General features: G+C 42.4%; 1 protein-coding gene across 1 annotated transcript; it reads right to left on the bottom strand.

Moving 5' to 3' along the window:
* Window positions 1-1,345: 1,345 nt before the first annotated feature.
* CALHM4 (calcium homeostasis modulator family member 4) lies at window positions 1,346-20,175 on the bottom strand. Its single transcript, XM_077289506.1, has 2 exons — window positions 19,552-20,175; window positions 1,346-1,935 (listed from the first exon to the last, which is right to left on the bottom strand). The coding sequence occupies exons 1-2, from the start codon at window positions 20,110-20,112 to the stop codon at window positions 1,513-1,515; spliced, it is 984 nt and encodes a 327-aa protein (XP_077145621.1). The 5' UTR covers window positions 20,113-20,175; the 3' UTR covers window positions 1,346-1,512.
* Between the last annotated feature and the right edge of the window lie 587 nt (window positions 20,176-20,762).

Here is a 20,762-nt window from a genome sequence, read left to right as displayed (position 1 = left end):
CGGAAAACGTTAAAAAACCAAACCATTACACTTACCTTCCCTTCGCTCCCTTGCAGTGTCCTGCTTCATTGCCAGCAGCTGCTTTATGCTTGTAAGCAGCGCATGGCAGGGGTGTCATGTGCTGCTTGCAAGCCCAAGGGCATCTGCCGGAATACTCACTGCTCCGCACGCCGGGACTGTGTGCATGGAAAGCAGTGAGTATTCATTACTCTTCAGTAGAGCACGCAGTGTCAGCCAGAGCCTTCCTGCAGCTGCTGGCGGGCGGTCACGTCTGCCACTACTTAAGAGAAATGAATATTCACCTCGCTCCATGTCCATGGATAGTCCTCAATACAGTATAATGCAGGTCCCATATAGTACATATAGTATAATGCACTCCCCATGGTCCTTGATAGAGTATACTGTAGCCCCCCTTAGAGTATACTGCAGCCCCCCTCAGGGTATACTGCAGTCCCCAACAGAGTATACTGCAACCCCCTCATTATATACTGCAGCCCCCCTCAGAGTATAATGTAGCCCCTCAGAGTATAATGCAGCCCCCCCACACACACAGTATAATACAGCCCCCTCAGAGTATAATGCAGCCCCCACACACACATATACAGTATAATACAGCCCCCTAGAGTATAATGCAGCCCCCTCAAATTATAATGCAGAGTATAATGCAGCTGTCCACACACACAGTATAATGCAGCCCCTTCGGAGTATAAGAGTATAATGCAGACCACCACACACAGTATAATGAAGTACCCACACACAGTGTAATGCAGCCCCCACATACACACAGTATAATGCAGCCCCCTACACACACACATACACAGTATAATGCATACACATACTGTATATACACATGCACGCATACACACACACACAGTATAATGCATGCGCTGAGTCACCATGCTTTCAACTGTATCGGCAATTATGCCAGAAAGTTGAATGCACGATGCTGGGGTCAGGTGGCGCCGAGCCCCTCTTACTCACGGGACCCATAGTGGGCACGTTGTGTGCCGCTGTTAGCAGCACGCCACTTCTGGGGGCCACTGAAGCAGCGGGGGCCCTAGGCAGCTGCCTGGTCTGCCTGCCCCTAAAGCCAGCCATGGCTGCCAGTGAGCATTTCAGCTAACACTATTAAGAAATTGATATTAATATTCCTAAAAGACTGTAGCTCAGAGGTGAGACCACGCTTCAAAAAAACCCAGAAAAAGCTTGTCATATTTCTTTCTCCCCCATAATTCGGTTCATTTGTGCACCATTACAGCACTGAAAATGAAGGTAAGTTACAATTCTTATTTATATTCATAAGACTTGGTTGGTAAGATGGAAATATCATACAAATGACACGTGATAAGAGTAGAACATTTTTTATTGCTTGAAGCCAATAATTTCTGTTGAGTCTCTTTACGTGGGAAATGATTTACATAGATCCATACCCCCATCCATGCAAACATCCAGGAACCTATACCCTTAGATTCACTGAGGCATTCACCTACAAATATAGTAAACTATAAAATTTTAGGAAGTTCCAGCTGGAGAAGTCGTATCCATCGGGACTTGTCCTACATCAATAGGAATAACTTTCCCATCAGTTGGTTCCTCATCCGCCCATGCATGAAGAAGACTGTAATGACAATAGTCCTGATTGACTACCTTTAACAGGTCAAGGCCAGAGATTGTTCTCCAATCCATATGTGAAGGGATGCGAATTTCAGATATGTTTTTACTACCAGGTGAGAACCCAAAAAACTTCTTGATGTTCTGCATGGCATACACTTTTGAGTGCTTATTTGCTGCCTGCTCAAACAGAGTCTGCTCATTGTTGACGTAGCTGGTCCAGTACCTCAAATGCAGGTAAGTAAGAGGAGAACAGCACCTGGCAACACACAGGACCATGAAGAACAGGATCGCCACAAATGCTATCAAGAGCCATCCAGACACCTGTAAGAAATCACAAGAAGGAACGATTAAAAGTATAATTCTTCATTAAATAACCTGGAAATATCTGAGTTGCTCTGGAAAGAACATTACTTGAAATAACATAAAGTTTCCTATTAAAATATAAATTTACATGACTGCTACAAGAATTTTACTTGCATGCTGCCATCATGGTATGATCTAAAGGGATATGGAATTCTTTGAAATTGATTTCCATCAACACAAGACAGGTTGGGGCCTGGCTCCCTGCACCCCATTGATAAATTGTTTGAAGCCATGATGGCTCCTGGAAGCTCCAAATGCTCTTTGTTCTTTAGATTTGTTGGTCTGCACGCACAAGACTTTTAGTCTGCTGGTATTGCAGTTTTGTCCCATTCAAGTGGGTGCCCCAAACCCTTCAATTGGTTGATTGGTGATGGTTCCAAGAGTCGATCTTCCACCAATCTAAAGTGGGGGTGGCATCATACTCTATGGGAGCCATGAAAGGGGTATCATAATGGTTAAGTAAACTAAGGGCTTCAATAGGGGCTACATTATTGTGTAAGGGTCACAATACATGTCCCTCTCCCTGTCTTTAAATGGAATCTGTCAGCAGGGATTTACTAACCAATCTGAGAGCAACATGATGGAAGAGCAGAGTGCTGTTTCAATACAATCAGGGCCCAATTCATCAATACCAGTGTTGTTCACGCCGGTCTTGATGAGAAGGCGTTCTTGGATCGGAAGCTCCTGATTTATGAAGAAGTGCATATGATGAGTGGTGTACGCCTCTTATGTGCTGCGCCAGAAATCATACTCGAGTGAGATTTCTGGTGTAGGGAACGCCACATGCCATCGTGAATTAATGTTCCATCCTGCTGTGTCTCAGCATCTCTGTCCATACCTCATGCTGCTGTCAAATTACACAGCAAAAATCTGTGACAGCTTCCCTTTAAAAGTTGGGAGATATGCCCTCCTCTGTGACTGGGCCTATGTGCTGTGAACTCAGCAAATATTAATTTTTTTTAGGGAGTGAGGGAAGGACCCCGATAGGGACTTTATGCTATGGAACCCAATGATTTCTGTTAATGCCCCTGGCCTGTGTTAAGCCATACATTTTAAAGAAGTGAATCACCCCTTTATTGAATACCACTTTCCTTCTTGTCTTTTTTTAATTTAAAACAACAAAAGGCAGCCCCACACTAATAGATTTCTAAATATCTCTTTAAAAAAGTCCCTAAATTGCCTGTAAAAGTAAACTACAAAAAAATGTCCTAAATGACCTCTAATGAAAACGACTTTCAATCAAAAGTTGGGTCTGAGCTTCTGGGTTGTGGGATCACATAACCCTCCATGGCAGACCTTCTTGTCAAAACATGAGATCTTGCACGGTAATGAGACATCTCGCACTTTGGCATCGTTAACACCTTCCCTCAACAGCCAATTCTCTTTTAAGTTTTCATATTCTTTTTGCGTCACTTTATCCAGAAGGCATAACTTTTTTAGAACTCCACTGACATACCCATAGGAGGGCTTGTTTTTTACGCGTTGTGATTTTAACCCCTTCACCCCGAAGCCTGTTTTCACCTTCCTGACCATTCCAATTTTTACAATTCTGACCACTGTCACTTTATGAGGTCAAAACTCTAGAATGCTTCAACAGATCCCGGTGATTCTGAGATTTTTTTCATGACATATTGTACTTTATGATAGTGGTAAAATTTATTTGATATGACTTGCGTTTATTTGTGAAAAAAACGGAAATTTGGTGAAAATTTTGCAATTTTCAAACTTTTAATTTATATGCCCTTAAGTCAGAGAGTCATATCGCACAAAATAGTTATTAAATAACATTTCCCACATGTCTACTTTACATCAGTGCAATTTTGGAAACATGGTTTTTTTTTTGGTAGGAAGTTATAAGGGTTACAATTTGACCAGTGATTTCTCATTTTTACAACAACATTTGCAAAACCATTTTTTTAGGGACCACCTCACGTTTGAAGTGTCTTTGAGGGGCCTATATGACAGAAAATACCCCAAAATAACCATTCTAAAAACTGCACCCCTCAAGTTGCTCAAAACTATATTCAAGACGTTTATTAACCCTTCACGTGCTTCACAGGAATTTCTGGAATGTGAAAGATTAAAATAAACATTTACTTTTCTTTTACAAAAATTTTCCTTTACACCTATTTTTTTTTACCTTTGCAAGGGTAACAGGAGAAAATGGGCCATACCTTTTTTGTGCAATTTCCCCTGAACATGTTGATACCCCATATGTGGGGAAAATCTCCTGTTTGGGCGCACGGCAGGGCTCGGAAGTGAAGGAGCGCCGTTTCACTTTTTGAATGTAAAATTTGCTGGCATAATGAGCAGTCGCCATGTCACATTTCGAGAGCCCCTGATGTGCCTAAACAGAGGAAACCCCCAACAAGTGACACCATTTTGGAAACTAGACTCCTTTATTAACTTATCTAGATGTGTATTGAGCACCTTGGACCCACAGGTGGTTCACAGACATTTATAACGTAGAGCCATGGAAATAAAAAAATCACGTTTTTCCCAAATAAATCTTTTTTAGATCTATATTTAGCATTTTCATAAGAGTAAGGCTAGGTTCCCATTGCGTTAATGGGATAGCGCTAACGGACAGCGTTGCACGGCGAAATTAACGCCGTGCACCGCGTCCGTTAGCGCTCCCATTGCCGGCAATGTTAGAGCGCATTGCTAGCGCGTGTCATTTTCGGCACGCGCTAGCGATGTGCCGGTCTTTTGTAGCGCGCCTCGGACGCTGCTTGCAGCGTCCGCGGCGCGCCAGAGGTCCGTTCCCCGCTCTCGCAGATCGGGGATCTGCGAGAGCGGGGACGTTAACGCGACCCCTGAACGCGGCCCCGAAAAAGACATTGCGTTAGCGCAATCCGCTAGCGCTCGCGCTAAACGGATTGCACTAACGCAATCTGAACCTAGCCTAACAGGAGAAATTGCTCCTTACAATTTAATTTGTTGGGCAATTTCTCTTGACTACACCGATACCCCATATGTGGGGGAATACTACTTTTTGACCTCACTGCAGGGCTTGGAAGGAAAGTACCCATTTGACTTGTTGAATGCAAAATGTGATGGAATAATTAGAGGACGCCATGTTGCGTTTAGAGAGCCCCTGATGTGCCTAAACAGTGGAAAACCCCCACAAGTGACACCATTTTGGAAACTAGACCCTTTTGGGATCTTATCTAGATGTGTCTGAGCACCTTGAAACCCCAGGTGCTTCACAGTTTATAACGTTAAGCTGTGAACAGAAAAAAAAAACATTTTTCCCCACAAAAATCTTTTTTGGCTACAAATTTTGTATTTTCACAAGGGCAAAAAGAGAAAATGGACCCCAAAGTTTGTTGTGCAATTTCTCCTGAGTACACCGATAACCCATATGTGGCCGAAAACTACTTTTGAGGCACAGTGCAAAGCTCAGAAGGGAAGTAGCACCATATTATAGTGCAGATTTTGCTGCACTTGTTTGAGAGTGCCATGTTACTTTGGCAGCGCCGCTAAGGCGCCAGAACCGCAGAACCCCCATAAGTGACCCCATTTTAGAAATTATAACCCTGTGGGAATTTATCTACAGATGTAGTGATGATTTGGGCTCCATTGTTTTTTTCCAGAAACAAGCAGCATTGGAGGTTGCTGAGTGAAAATTGCAAACTGCCGTTGTAGTGACCAGTACACTCTAGTGACCACTACGTTGTAGTGACCAGTACATTATGCCCAGCTCATGCTTCTGGAGACACGAACCTGTAACTTAGGTGGGCTCTCATCGCTGCCGAAATGCCAAACAAGTGGGCACTAAATGTGATTTTGGCACCATGGGGCTCAGAAGGGAGGGGGGCATTTGGATTTGGGAGAGGAGAATTTGCTGAATTTCTTTTGGCGGGTGAGGAGCCATTTCTCTCTTCCAGAGTCTTTGTACTATCAGTAACGTGGAAGCCCCCTATATTTCCGATAACAGATGACAAATCTGAGGAGGGACTTGCTTTTTTTGTGGATTGAGTTGAAGCTTTTATTGGGAACATTGTGATCATATTTATCATTTATCTGGCGCTCTAGGCTGAGCACTTATTTTGGGGTTTCCATCTAAATCTCAGTGACATGATTTAGATGAAACCCCCGAGGGATCCATTCACTATAAAGAGGCAGAAAGATTTTCTCTGGACTCCATCTGGCCTCTGCTCAGTGGTGTCCTTTTCAGAAGTGCACAAAACTGGCCAACAGCACTTTTATGCAATCCTAAAAGATGGACACCGCCGGATCACAGGTCCTATGGTGTTCACTGTGCCTCCATCAGCCTCTGACTCACCAGGGGTTATGTCTGAATCACATATTTGCAGAGAGCAGGATAAATGCCAAGCCTTTCTGCGGTCTTTGGGAAGCAGAATGAAAAAAATCAACAGCATGTGAAGAATTGGTTTTATTTATTTTTTACGCCATTCATCGGGTCGGTGTGATTACAGTGATACCAGATTTATAGCGGGTTTTTATGTTTGGCTGCTGTCACACACTAAAAGGTGCTTTTTATTGCGAAAACTAGTTGTTGCATCACATATTTTGAGAGCTATAATATTTTCATATTTTGGGCAACAGAGTCATGTTATGGCTTGTTTTTTGCGGGACGAGATGACATTTTTAATATTATCATTTTTGGGCACGTGACATTTTTTGATCGCTTTCTATTCTGATTTTCTCTAAAATTGATCAGACCACTTTATTCTTTAGGTCAGTATGATTACAGTGATACATCATTTATATTTTTTTTAAATTTTGGTGCTTTTACTCCATAAAAACTACTTTATAGAAAAAATAATGATTTTTGCATCGCTTTATTCTAAGAGCTATAACTTTTTTATTTTTCTGCTGATAGAGCTGTATGGTGGCTTGTTTTTTGTGGAACAAGATGACATTTTCAGGGGTACCATGTTTATTTACATCCGCCCTTTCGATCGCGTTTTATAACACTTTTTTTTATAGAGTGGGTCGTTACAGACATGGCAATACATATATACTTTTATTCTTTTTTTTATTTACATAAATACATGTACTTATTGGAAAAATATCTATTTTTCTTTATTTAGGGATTTTTTAAAAAAATATATTTTTATAGTTTGTAAATTTATTTATTTTTTAAACTTTTTTTATGTTGTCCCAAGATGGGACATTACTATATTGCATCAGATCGCTGATCTGACACTCTGCACTGCAGATTATCAGATCAGCAATCTGACAGGCAGGGAAGGAGGTATGTCTCACAGGCGCTCAAAAGTCACACACCTGCAGGACCTGGAAGGACGCCGCGGCCATTTTGGTGGCGGGAGTCTCCATGGAGACCATCAGGACAACGCGATGCGATGTCCTGATTGTCCCTTCCCTGGGCGATGCCCCTCTATGTCACTGTCAATACTGACAGCGGCATCAGAGGGGTTAAATGCCTGCGATCGGTGCTAGCACTGATCTTGGGCATTGCTGTGGGGTGTCAGCTGTTACATACAACTGACACCCGCACGAGATCGGTGCAGCGCTCAGCATGAGGTTATGCAATCCTGCTGCCATACCAGTACTACTGTTTGAGGGAACGAACCTCCCGCAGAGCAGTACTGGTACGGCGCATGTCGGGAATGGGTTAAAATAAATGATGCCATTTCATTCAGTGTACTGGAAAAAAGCAGGAAAAAAGGCCACGTGTGCTGACATTGTGAATAAAACTGTACTTCCGCCATGGTTTGTGGGGGGTTGCTTTTGTAGCCTACATTCTGTTATTAAAAATGACTCTGAATCATGATTCTTCATGTCAGTACGATTACGGCGATACCAAACTTGTATTGATTGTTTTGCATTCTGGGCTCATTCAGAAATTCTTAGGATATGCTAAAAAAAAGTTCAGAAATGTATAAATCAAAATGTTTTTGTTTGTGCTACTATTTTGCAAGACATTTTTATTTTTCTGTCGATTGAGCTGGGTGAGGGCTTGTTTTCCGTGTCATGTCAGTTTTATTGACACTAATTTGGGGTACATATAACATTTTGATCGATTTTCGTATTTTTTTTTTCTCTCGTTGCAGTGCAACAACAGCCATGAGACATCTGGAAAATTAGTGCAGGATGTGCCATTAATGATGAGAGACTGCCATCTGTTGGCCAGCCGATATCAATCGGAACCTAAGTGTGCTGGAAGATTTGCAGGGGAAAGACCTTGTGTGCTGGACCGGATCAAGTGACCCTCAGTATGGACTTCCCTGATGTAAAAGCTCTGCGCCAAACCATGAGGAGATTTGGTGCCAGGGAGGAGAGCGGGGCAGACGTGCTCCAGAGACACTTAAGAGACCAACTTAATGCTATTATATCAATCCATGGCTGCTTCCACCTCATGATCTCTTCTCGTTGCATCCAGACACCTGCATTACAACAGTGTTTATTCATTTGGCCTAATTCATTTTATATTTTTATAGATTGAACATTTATGATCACAATATTGCCAATTTTTTTTTCAATTTTTTTTGGGAGGGGTAAGGGGTTCAAGGGGTTATTCAAACTTTATATTTTTGTTTTTATATATTTTAAAACTTTTGTCCATTACCTTATTTTTTAATTCCCACATGGGACGTGAACCTGTGCTCATCTGATTACTTAAACTGTGACACCGCAGTACAGTTGTGCTCAAAAGTTTACATACCCCGACATAATTTTTGCTTTCTTGGCCTTTTTTCAGAGAATATGAATAATAAAACCAAAACTTTTTCTCCATTCATGCTTAGTGGTTGGGTGAAGCCATTTATTGTCAAACTACTGTGTTTTCTCTTTTTAAATCATAATGACAACCCAAAACATCCAAATGACCCTGATCAAAAGTTTACATACCCTGGTTATTTTGGCCTGATAACATGCACAGAAGTTGACGCAAATGGGTTTGAATGGCTACTAAAGGTAACATTCTCATCTGTGACCCGTTTGTTTGTAATCAGTGAGTGTGCATAAAAGCTGAGTGAGTTTCTTGGATCCAGACAGACTCTTGCATCTTTCATCCAGCCACTGATGTTTCTGGATTGTGAGTCATGGGGAAAGAAAAAGAATTGTTAATGTATCTATGGGAAAAGGTAGTTGAACTGTATAAAAAAGGAAAGGGATGCAAAAAGATATCCAAGGAATTGATAATGCCAGTCAGCAGTGTTCAAACACAACACAAAGCCACAGTCAGGTAGACCAACAAAAATTTTCTCAACAACTGCCAGGAAAATTGGTTGGGATGCAAAGAGAAACCTACAAATAACATCAGCTGAAATACTGGACTCTCTGAAAACTAGCTATGTCGCTGTTTCAAGATGCACAATAAGGAGGCACTTGAAGAAAAATGAGCTGCATGGTCGAGTCCCAGAAGAAAGCCATTACTGTGCAAATGCCACAAAGTATCTCACCTACAATACGCAAAACAGCACAGAGACCAGCCTCAAAACTTCTGGAACAAGGTAATTTGGAGTGATGAGACCAAAATTGAACTTTTTGGCCACAGCCACAAACATTACATTTGGAGAGAGGTCAACAAGGCCTATGACGAAAGGAACACTATTCCAGCTGTAAAGCATGGAGGTAGATCGCTGATGTTTTGGGGATGTGCGAGCTACAAAGGCACAGGAAACTTGGTCAAGGTTGAAGGAAAGATGAATGCAGCATGTTATCAGCAAATACTGGAGCCAAATTTGCATTCATCAGCCCAGAAGCTGCCCATGGGACGTACTTGGACGTTTCAACATGACAACGATCCAAAACACAAGGCCAAGTCGACCTGTCATTGGCTACAGCAGAACAAAGTGAAGGATCTGGAGTGACCATTTCAGTTTCCTGACCTCAATATCAATGAGCCACTCTGGGGAGATCTCAAGCACGCAGTTCTTGCTCGACAGCCCAGGAATTTACAGTAACTGGAGGCTTTTTGCCATAAAGAGTGGACAGCTTTACCATCTGAGAGAATATAGAACCTCATCCACAACTACCACAGAAGACTTCAAGGTGTCATTGATGTTAGAGGGGGCAATACACGGTATTAAGAAATGGGGTATGTGAACTTTTGATCAGGGACAATTCGATGTTTTGGGTTGTCATTATGATTTCAAAAGAGAAAACACAGTAGTTTGACAATAAATGGCTTCACCCAACCACTAACCTTGAGTAGAGAAAAAGTTTTGATGTTATCATTCATATTCTCTGAAAAAAGTCCAAGAAAGCAAAAATTCTGCCGGGGTATGTAAACTTTTGAGCACAACTGTATATAGTGAAAATTATGCTCATTTGAAACTCAGCCACGGAATGATTCCGCTGATCATTGGCAGCCATAGTAACCCATTGGTGCCCCCAATCTTGCCATGGGGCCCCAATTGAAGCCAGTCCACTACCCACAGACAGGGAGTATTTAACATCTGTTTAAACACATAACATTTAGGTGTAAGACAGGAATAATTAAAAACTGTATTAATAGTTTGATAAAGTGCTTTTAATAACTCTTAGAGGTAAATCCTGTTGTCAGATTCACCCACATTCATGGGTTCAGTGTTTGGTTAGTACTTTACCTCAGTATTTGTAAGCCAAAACCCGAAGGAAAAGTATAATAGAAAAACGTCACCACTTCTGTATTTATCATCCACTCCTGGTTTCGGCTTACTTGTGAATGTGGCCGAACACAACAGATGGTCACTGCCAGAATGGCGCTAAACCAGAGTCCAAAGTGACTGTCTGACCCATTATACTGAATGGTTTCATTGGGGGTTTCAGTTGAATGCCGTTTTTTGTTAGTTTAAGGCCACATTCACACATATATTATTTGGTCAGTATGCTACATCAGTATTTGTAAGCCAAAATCAGGAGTGGAACAATCAGAGGAAAAGTATAATAGAAACATGTCATCACTTCGGCATTTTTCACTTATTCCTGGTTTTGACTTAACAAATACTGAAGTAAAATACTGACTACATACTGAGCGTGTGAATATGGCCTTGGAAAGATATCCTAGCTTAGTGCTCAGTGTAGAGCAGAGGCTAAATGTGAACCTATTCCAAGAAAGGCAAAAAGAAGGCTTGCTCTAAATCATATATATTGTACCGTTCGGACAGATTGGAATATCAGTCAGCAGCTTAATCATCATCTTCTGTGAGGCTCATCCTCAGGAATGTATAGTCCATGAACAGTAGAACTGTCTCCCAAAGTGCATACAAAACCAAGATTAACCCATTTTAAAGTCACATACTCTAAAGATCGAGTGTGAATGATTTGCGGCGGATTTGTGGGGATTCCCTATCAAACAGGCAATCCCTGCATGTGTTCAGGCTGTCTAGCAGCCGCAAATCATGCAGCTGCGTCGACACAAACATAATCTACGAGCACGCCCAAAATACTCGGAGATCACCCGAACATGGAAAACCCGAGTAACGAGCACACTCACTCATCACTATATGTAATATATTATTCTTTATTTTCTCTGATTTGTGCCCCTAATTTGAAGGCAATGTCTACACACCCTACCTTTTCATGTAATATTCATAGCATCTTAACAAGTCTGAGAGCGACAAGATCATAACATGAAACCATGAAAGTAATCACACCTAAACACTTTACTTTGAACTAAAACATCTTATTCTTTTCAGAAATTGATTTAAGTATCCATGTATGTCAGTACTTCCGCATTCAAAGGTTCACGTAAAAGTGGTTAACCAACCTTTTAAAAGAAAAATTGACTCCCAAATAAAAACTATATTCACCTTTTCTCTATCCTGGCAACCCAGCATAGCAGCTGTGGTGGTCCTCCTGATCTGACCAGCACTGGGGTGGACACAAACAGAAGAGGGCCCCAAGTTCAAGAACAATATATGGGCCCTTTGCAGTCCAACAGCTCATCTTAGTGCACAACTCCACCTGCTTTGGAGATGGTAATGGGACTCCATACCTATTGGGCCCCTGTGCGGTTGACAGGTTTCACCAATGGTGTGTCCACCCCTTGTCCAGCGTACCTTTGGCATCACTGCTCAGGAATGAAAGCCATAATGCTACAAGTACAGCATATGATCACTAAGGACACCCATTGACTGCAACAATCACATGCCAGCTGCCTGTAAACAAAGACCAGAAGGACCACAGGAACATTATTGTGGAAACACTAGGGAAAGAAGATATGAAGATAGTTTATTTTGATAATTCCTCACATTTGCTGTGTTTTTAATGCTTTTTCATAGGTTAATGGCCTCCCTCTTTAACCCCTTCACGACATGCCCCGTACTAGTACGGCACATGTCGTGTCTCCCCCTTTAATGTGGGCTCCGGCACTGAGCCCACATCAAAGTCACAACATGTCAGCTGTTATGTACAGCTGACATGTGCGCGCAATAGCGGCGGGTGAAATCGCGATTCACCTGCCACTATTAACCAGTTAAATGCCACTGTCAAATGCTGAGAGCGGCATTTAACTACCGCTTCCGGCCAGCGGCCGCAAATGGTGCGCCTCGCTGACCCCGTCACATGCGCTCATAGCAAGCCTGAAATTCAGCTACATAGCAGCGATCTAATGATCGCTGCTATGTAGCCGATCCGATCCAGTTGTGCCAGCTTCTAGCCTCCCATGGAGGCTATTGAAGCATAGCAAAAGTTTAAAAAAAATGCTTTCAAAAATATGAAAAAAATAAAAAAAATAAAAGTTTAAATCACCCCCCTTTCGCCCCATCCAAAATAAAACAATAAAAAAATCAAACATACACATATTTGGTATCGCCGCGTTCAGAATTGCCCGATCTATCAATAAAAAAAAGCATTAACCTGATCGCTAAACAGCGTAGCGATACAAAAAAATTTGAAATGCCAGAATTATGTTTTTTTGGTCTCTGCGACATTGCATTAAAATGCAATAATGGGCGATCAAAAGAACGTATCTGCACAAAAGTGGTATCATTAAAAATGTCAGCTTGGAATGCAAAAAATAAGCCCTCACCCGACTCCAGATCACGGAAAATGGCGGAATTTTTATTTTTTTTTTAGCTAAGTTTTGAATTTTTTTTCACCACTTACATAAAAAATAACCTAGACATATTTGGTGTCTATGAACTAGTAATGACCTAGAGAATCACAATGGCATGTCAGTTTTAGCATTTAGTGAACCTAGCAAAAAAAACAAGCAAAAAACAAGTGTGGGATTGCACTTTTTTTGCAATTTCACCACACTTGGAATTTTTTTCCCGTTTTCTAGTACAAGACATGGTAAAACCAATGGTGTCGTTCAAAAGTACAACTCCTCCTGCAAAAAATAAGCTTTCACATGACCATATTGATGGAAAAATAAAAAAGTTATGGCTCTGGGAAGGAGGGGAGGGAAAAACAAAAACGCAAAAACGAAAAAGGGCTGCGTCTTGAAGGGGTTACGTTCCATACAATGCAAGCTGCATACTACTTGCAGGGGTTGGTTGTGAAGAGCTGTTAAGAAAGTGCAGCACCTGCTCTGGCATACTACTTTAAGCCATATATTGTCTGTTCATCCATTTATCATAATAGACACCATGTAATATTACATTACCACTGTAGCAAAGTCAGACCCAAATAAATCATTTGATCTTAACACAGTGGCTTCAATTCTGGTTTTCACTGACTCTTTCTACTTTCTGCATTATAAAAGGATAGAAGCAAATCACATATGGTATTGCATGTAGGAATTTCAATGGCTTCTTCTGACATTTTCTCATCATATACTTTTCTGGGGTCTGATAAGCTAAGCTACCCAACAAATCAGGATACAGTAGATAGGAGGACACGGAGTACATAGGTGCATAAAAATTCATAAATTCACAAATCAGGTTTTCACCTTTTCCTTAGTATTGCGCAAGTGATAGAATTATTAGCAAGGCATCAGAAATTGCCGCAATTTCAGGACATTCTAAAAACATTAAGTGTTGGACTGCTGTGAAGGTTGGATTTGGAAAACACTGGGCTAAGGGATGGGGCACTAACAATTTGAGGTCTGGAGTGATGTGTGACGCGGTGAGGAAGGAAACCGTGTTTCCAAAACGCATTATGCTTTGTGGTCCTCTTTGTTATGCCTACCGAGCACTGGTCACGCGGTGTGATGTGATCCGCCGCATCACTCAGGTCCTGCTCCCATTGCATACCACCAGGAAACAGATACTGACCAGAGTGACCAGATCCCCCGCCAACCGCTGGAGGCACTGTAATTAGAATTGCAGGAGCTTGTGTTCCACAGCACGCAGCACTCTTCATCCAGAGTAGCTGGCTGGGGCAGCTCTCCGTACGTAACTAGACATTCACCCATAATCCGTACCATGGCTAGATGTGTCTTTTAGACACCGGAATCAGGACATTGAGGACTACCTCTTGTTCTGGGACCCACTACTTACCTTCATATGGTAAAACTATTTTAATATATGCTTCATAGCTATTAACCCTTTACTCCTTGCAGCCTACTTTTTGCAGCCTTTATTACAGTATCATCGGCTCATCACTGGATCATTTGCTTCTACTAACCAACCATTTATTTATCTAACCTTTATACATTTTTTCAGTTTTATTATCGGGCCGGTTGTAATATCACTTAGCACTAAAGGTACCTTCACACTAAGCGACTTTGCAACGATAACGATAGCGATCCGTGACGTTGCAGCGTCCTGGATAGCGATATCGTTGTGTTTGACACGCAGCAGCGATCTGGATCCTGCTGTGACATCGCTGGTCGTTGCTGAAAGTTCAGAACTTTATTTGGTCGTCAGATCGGCGTGTATCGTCGTGTTTGACACCAAAAGCAACAATGCCAGCAATGTTTTACAATGGTAACCAGGGTAAATATCGGGTTACTAAGCGCAGGGCCGCGCTTAGTAACGCGATGTTTACCCTGGTTACCATGTAAAAGTAAATAAAACAAACAGTACATACTCACCTTCTGCTGTCTGTCACACGTCCCCCGCCGTCCGCTTCCCGCACTGACTGTGAGCGCTGGCCGTAAAGTAAAAGCAGAGCACAGCGGTGATGTCACCACTGTGCTGTGCCTTACGGCCGGCCGGCAGTCAATCAGTGCAGGAAGCAGACGCCGGGGGACGTTACGGACACCGGAATGTAAGTATGTACTGTTTGGTTTTTTTTACATTTACGCTGGTAACCAGGGTAAACATCGGGTTACTAAGCGCGGCCCTGCGCTTAGTAACCCGATGTTTACCCTGGTTACCCGGGGACTTCGGCATAGTTGGTCGCTGGAGAGCTGTCTGTGTGACAGCTCTCCAGCGACCACACAGCGACAAAACAACGACGCTGCAGCGATCGGCATCGTTGTCGATATCGCTGCAGCGTCGCTTAGTGTGAAGGTACCTTAAGCGACGCTGCAGCGATATCGACAAAGATGCCGATCGCTGCAGCGTCGCTGTGTGGTCGCTGGAGAGCTGTCACACAGACAGCTCTCCAGCGACTAACTATGCCGAGGTCCCCTGGTAACCAGGGTAAACATCGGGTTACTAAGCGCAGGGCCGCGCTTAGTAACCCGATGTTTACCCTGGTTACCAGTGTAATGTAAAAAAACAAACAGTACATACTCACCTTCTGCTGTCTGTCACACGTCCCTTGCCGTCTGCTTCCCGCACTGACTGTGATTGCCGGCCGTAAAGTACAGCACAGCGGTGATGTCACCGCTGTGCTCTGCTTTCACTTTACGGCCGGCCGGAGCTCACAGTCAGTGCGGGAAGCAGACGGCAAGGGACGTGTGACAGACAGCAGAAGGTGAGTACTGTTTGTTTTTTTTACTTTTACAATGGTAACCGGGGTAAATATAGGGTTACTAAGCGCGGCCCTGCGCTTAGTAACCCGATATTTACCCTGGTTACCACTGTAAAACATCGCTGGCATCGTTGCTTTGGCTGTCAAACACGACGATACACGCCGATCTGACGACCAAATAAAGTTCTGAACTTTCAGCAACGACCAGCGATATCACAGCAGGATCCAGATCGCTGCTGCGTGTCAAACACAACGATATCACTATCCAGGACGCTGCAACGTCACAGATCGCTATCGTTATCGCTGCAAAGTCGTTTAGTGTGAAGGTACCTTTACACTAATTAACCATTTGACCTTTTTTGTTGAGTACTATCAGTAAATCCCCTCTTTTCATTGTGTTTACCTTTATCAACTGTTTTTTTTCAGCGCAAATCTACTTCCATTACAAATCTCATATTGGGCAGCATATTTTGGTGACAGATCTGCTTTAAAATGGTCCTTTAACACACTGGAACTGATTCATCATTGCATTTCCAACCGTTTTTTTGGCATGATTACCCCTCAGTTAGTGACTTTTTGATCTGTGACACATTCATCAAACAATTTGAGCCTTTTTTTTTAAGTTGTCTTTCATGGTTTTAGTTAATTTTCAAATTTTTACGTCAATTTGGATTTGAGCAACATTCATGAAACGCGTGGGAAAATCAATGAATATGGCACAAAAAGACAAATGCTAAAACCACAAGTCAAAAAAACTGCAAATGATGAATTGGCCCATGGTGAAAAATTGCATTACGTATGTTGACAAGCTTGCATAGACAAACACCCTTATTAAAATTGAGAGGGGCAGGAAAAGGAAAAAAGGTATTATCAGTCTGAAGGAATTTGAGGAAAGTATATTTACGCTAACAATACCACGTGAAAAACTATGATATACATATTAAATCACCTCCTATAGTGGCATATAGACTAACCACCCTGCATCTGGAGATTAATGTACCATATATGTGCAAAAACTTGCTAAGAGCCTGGGTTGGGTTCATAATTACCTGTTTTTCCTGGTTTTTGATGCATGAAACACAGTGAGTCATCAATAAGGAACATCACCTCAGGTACTATAATGGCAGACTGTCACACAGTATTGTCTGCAAATCAATAAATATGCTAAAAATGTACAGCAGATGTGGATTTCACCAAAGTGATGTACATATGTGAATATGGACACCTGTTCTCATTTATATATTTATGGCATATTCTGGGAAAACCTCTTTAACATATAGTTTAGAAATGTATACATGGGCCTGTCGAAAAAAGAACACTAGGGCAGAATTACTATTGTGAATTCTCAACTTTGGTAGAAAATATGAAATATGTTGTCGCTTTCTGTTGCATTTAGTTTTAGACTAGTCATGATGTGATTTTTTGGGGAATTTGTGGGGAGCAGAAAGAAACCAACTTGCGCCAAAATTGTGACACAAAAAATTAGTCTAAAAATAAACCTACCAAGATGTGATATTAAATCAGCCAAAAGTTTCTGAAATGATGAGCAAATCTTTTGCCATTTGAATTCACCAAATTCTCTCCAGATATTATTTTGTGGCAAATTTCAATACTGAAAAGCTTGAAATTGCTCATAAAGTAAATGGAAGGGAGAGTAGAGAGAGAACCTTGCTGACCAGAAGAGCTTACACTTTACAGTAGAGAGAGACAGAGGACCCCACTGACCATAAGAGATTACCATCTGCAGGAGAGAGAGGACTCCCAAAGGCCATAAGAGTTTACACTATGCAGAAGAGAAGTATCCTCATAACCATAAGAGATTACACTCTACAGGACAGAGAAAGAAGGCCCTGCTGACTATAAAAGCTTATACTTTACAGGTGAGTGAGAGAGAAAGGACCTCACTGATTTTAAGAGCTTACACTATACAGGACAGAGAGGAACCTTGCTGGCCATTAAAGCTTACACTCTACAGGAGAAAGAGGAACCCACTGATCATAAGAGGTTACATGATACACACAAGAGAGAGGTCCCATCTAGTCATATGAGCTTACACTCTACAGGAGAGAGTATATCCTGCTGACAATAAGAGCTTACACTCTACAGGAGAGAGGACCCTATTGACCATAAGAGCTTAGACTCTACAGGAGAGAGAGGACCCTGGTGACCATAAGAGCTTAGACTCTACAGGAGAGAGAGGACCCTACTGACCATAAGAGCTTACACTCTACAGGAGAGAGAGAGGACCCCGGTGACCATAAGAGCTTACACTCTACATGAGAGACCGAAAATACCCCGCTGAGCATAACAGCTTACACAATACAGGAGAGAGTAAGGACCCAGTTGACCATAACAGCTTACAATCTACAGGAGAGAGAGGACCCTGCTGACCATAAGAGCTTACACTCTACAGGAGAGAGAGGATCCCGCTGACCATAAGAGCTTACACTCTACATGAGAGAGAGGTCCCCGCTGACCATAAGACCTTACACTCTACAGGAGAGAGAGGACCCTGCTGACCATAAGAGCTTAGACTCTATAGGAGAGAGAGGACCCTGGTGACCATTAGAGCTTAGACTCTACAGGAGAGAGAGGACCCTGGTGACCATAAGAGCTTAGACTCTATAGGAGAGAGAGGACCCTGGTGACCATTAGAGCTTAGACTCTACAGGAGAGAGAGGACCCTGGTGACCATAAGAGCTTAGACTCTATAGGAGAGAGAGGACCCTGGTGACCATTAGAGCTTAGACTCTATAGGAGAGAGAGGACCCTGGTGACCATTAGAGCTTAGACTCTACAGGAGAGAGAGGACCCTGGTGACCATTAGAGCTTAGACTCTATAGGAGAGAGAGGACCCTGGTGACCATTAGAGCTTAGACTCTACAGGAGAGCGAGAGAGGACCCTGCTGACCATAAGAGCTTAGACTCTATAGGAGAGAGAGGACCCTGGTGACCATTAGAGCTTAGACTCTATAGGAGAGAGAGGATCCTGGTGACCATTAGAGCTTAGACTCTACAGGAGAGAGAGGACTACACTGATCATAAGAGCTTACACTTTATAGGCAAGAGAGAGCGACAATAGCGCTGACCATAAGAGCTGACACTGTGCAGGAGATATAGGCTTACCCGCTGAGGTGGAAAACAACTATTTCATACAAACTGTGATCCGCTGGGAACCGCTGATCTGTGATGGACGAGGTACTGATCACTAATGTACAAACTATATTAATCCATAAAATGTCATAGCTGCAGGGCATCATGGGGAAGCCTCGCAGCAAGGCAGAAATGATGTTTGCATGCTCTCTGATTTTATCATTCATTGCTGATATTTATGTGTATTTTCACTAGGCAGTCACCATAATAGCATAATGTATATCAGTCAATCAATTAGGTGACAAACTTAGCTCAGCTATGAATGTAGTTGCACATAAACCATCTTCCTATTTATGAAAATGTCCCAATTTGTAACTTCAGCAATGTTATGTAATCCGGAGATCAATTATTCCCTGCTTGTATGACAATTACTATTCACATATTAAGTCGGGATCCACCAAATCTGCCTGTGTAACATCGTAGTAAATCTGTAGCAGAATAGGCATGCAGATGTTGTTAGAAATTGACCTCACATTTCACCTCTTCTATTTTGAAAAGAGTGAAATCTGTGATGAAAATCCACAACAGAATAAGTCTGTTTATGAAATGTATCTTCCAGATTACATGTCTATTCCGGTATCTGCTCCAGATTTTACCTAGGCAGATCCACATGTACAATCTGTAGCTGTTCTGTCTGGTATGAACATACCCTGATAGAAAGTCAAAGTGGCACCAAAACCTGACATCCACTTATACCTGTGATTGGTACTTGAGCTCCAGTAACACTTCTTCTCTGACCCTGGAAAAATTGCTTGGAACCAGCTGGGCACAGGGGAATTGTGCCAGGGTGAACTTCCTGACGTCAGCGCTCATATTCCTAAAGATATCATAGTGATCCACACTGGCAAATTCGCTGACAGCACAGGCATAGTAGGAGCCATTTAACAGAGTGACTGCCAGCCAAGTGACTGGGGCTACCACAGCTCTGCCAATGATATTGCCCATCACGAAGCAGATGAGTTTATACTTCATGAGGAGGCTTTGCCTGCTTCTCTCCTGGATGCTGAAGTCATAGGTTGAGCCTGTGAATAATCTCCATGTATTGTCATTGAATACGAAGCCCACAATCAGCAGGATCAATGCTGGTACTCCCAGGAATGCCAGTCCATACCTCAGATTTTCTGTGGGGCTACACGGGCAGCTAAAAGCGAAGAACGAGAAGAGTTGCTGCCCTCCCACTGTCAGTAAGGCCACTATAGCATTGAAGATGATGGATTCCTTGCTTTTGAGGAAACCTATAAGAGAAGCTAAAGACATGTTTGCAGCGTCCTGTGAACTTCTCTATCCTGTGTCCCAGTGTTATGTGATCTGTCTGCCTTCTCTGGGTGTGCCCTACACATGTCCTGCCCTGCAAACCAATTCCTGTACCTATTGTGTGTGGGAACTGTGTATACATTTATGGATATCACCACTCCTACCCCATCTCCGAAATACACCCCCAGCTATTTACTGACTACACCCATACAAGTCATACTCCTCCATCCAGTGAAGATGTCCATGAAACTCCTCCTATTCTCTAAAATCTTCAAGGAAAGACATGTGAACTGAGATAGTCCCATATATCAAAGGGTAAAAAGTTAACGTTGCTATGGCCTATGCTAATCTGCAACCAATGGCTCTCCCGCTGTTACTAAACTACATACGACATACATACTGCCATGTCCTGACATGCTTCTGCTGTGCACATTGATGTAAGCCTCCCATGAAGTTTTTTATTCTTTAAATGTGTGTATATGTGCATGTCGTTTCGTGAGTGTGTTAAAGTACACACCTACTGCCGCCTTCTCTGGGATCCTGCGTTGTTCTTCTCTTTTTCTCGGTGACGTCACAATTCTTCAGACTATTCGGCTCACTCTATACTTCATTCTTACACTCAATAAGGCTTACATTTTAAGTGACACTTCCAG

This window comes from Ranitomeya variabilis, chromosome 2 (genome assembly GCF_051348905.1).
Source record: "Ranitomeya variabilis isolate aRanVar5 chromosome 2, aRanVar5.hap1, whole genome shotgun sequence".
Classification (NCBI taxonomy): Eukaryota; Metazoa; Chordata; class Amphibia; order Anura; family Dendrobatidae; genus Ranitomeya; species Ranitomeya variabilis.
Note: the sequence above shows the minus strand (reverse complement) of the source record. Positions and strands in the feature narration are given on the sequence as shown.

What these genes read in the sequence shown, in the direction of transcription:
- CALHM4 (XM_077289506.1), bottom strand. Translation starts at nt 20,112, where the DNA reads ATGTCTTTAGCTTCTCTTATAGGTTTCCTCAAAAGCAAGGAATCCATC. An exon ending in AGCTCAAGTACCAATCACAG is followed by an intron (nt 1,936 to 19,551) that starts GTATAAGTGGAT and finishes GATTTCTTACAG; the next exon opens with GTGTCTGGATGGCTCTTGAT.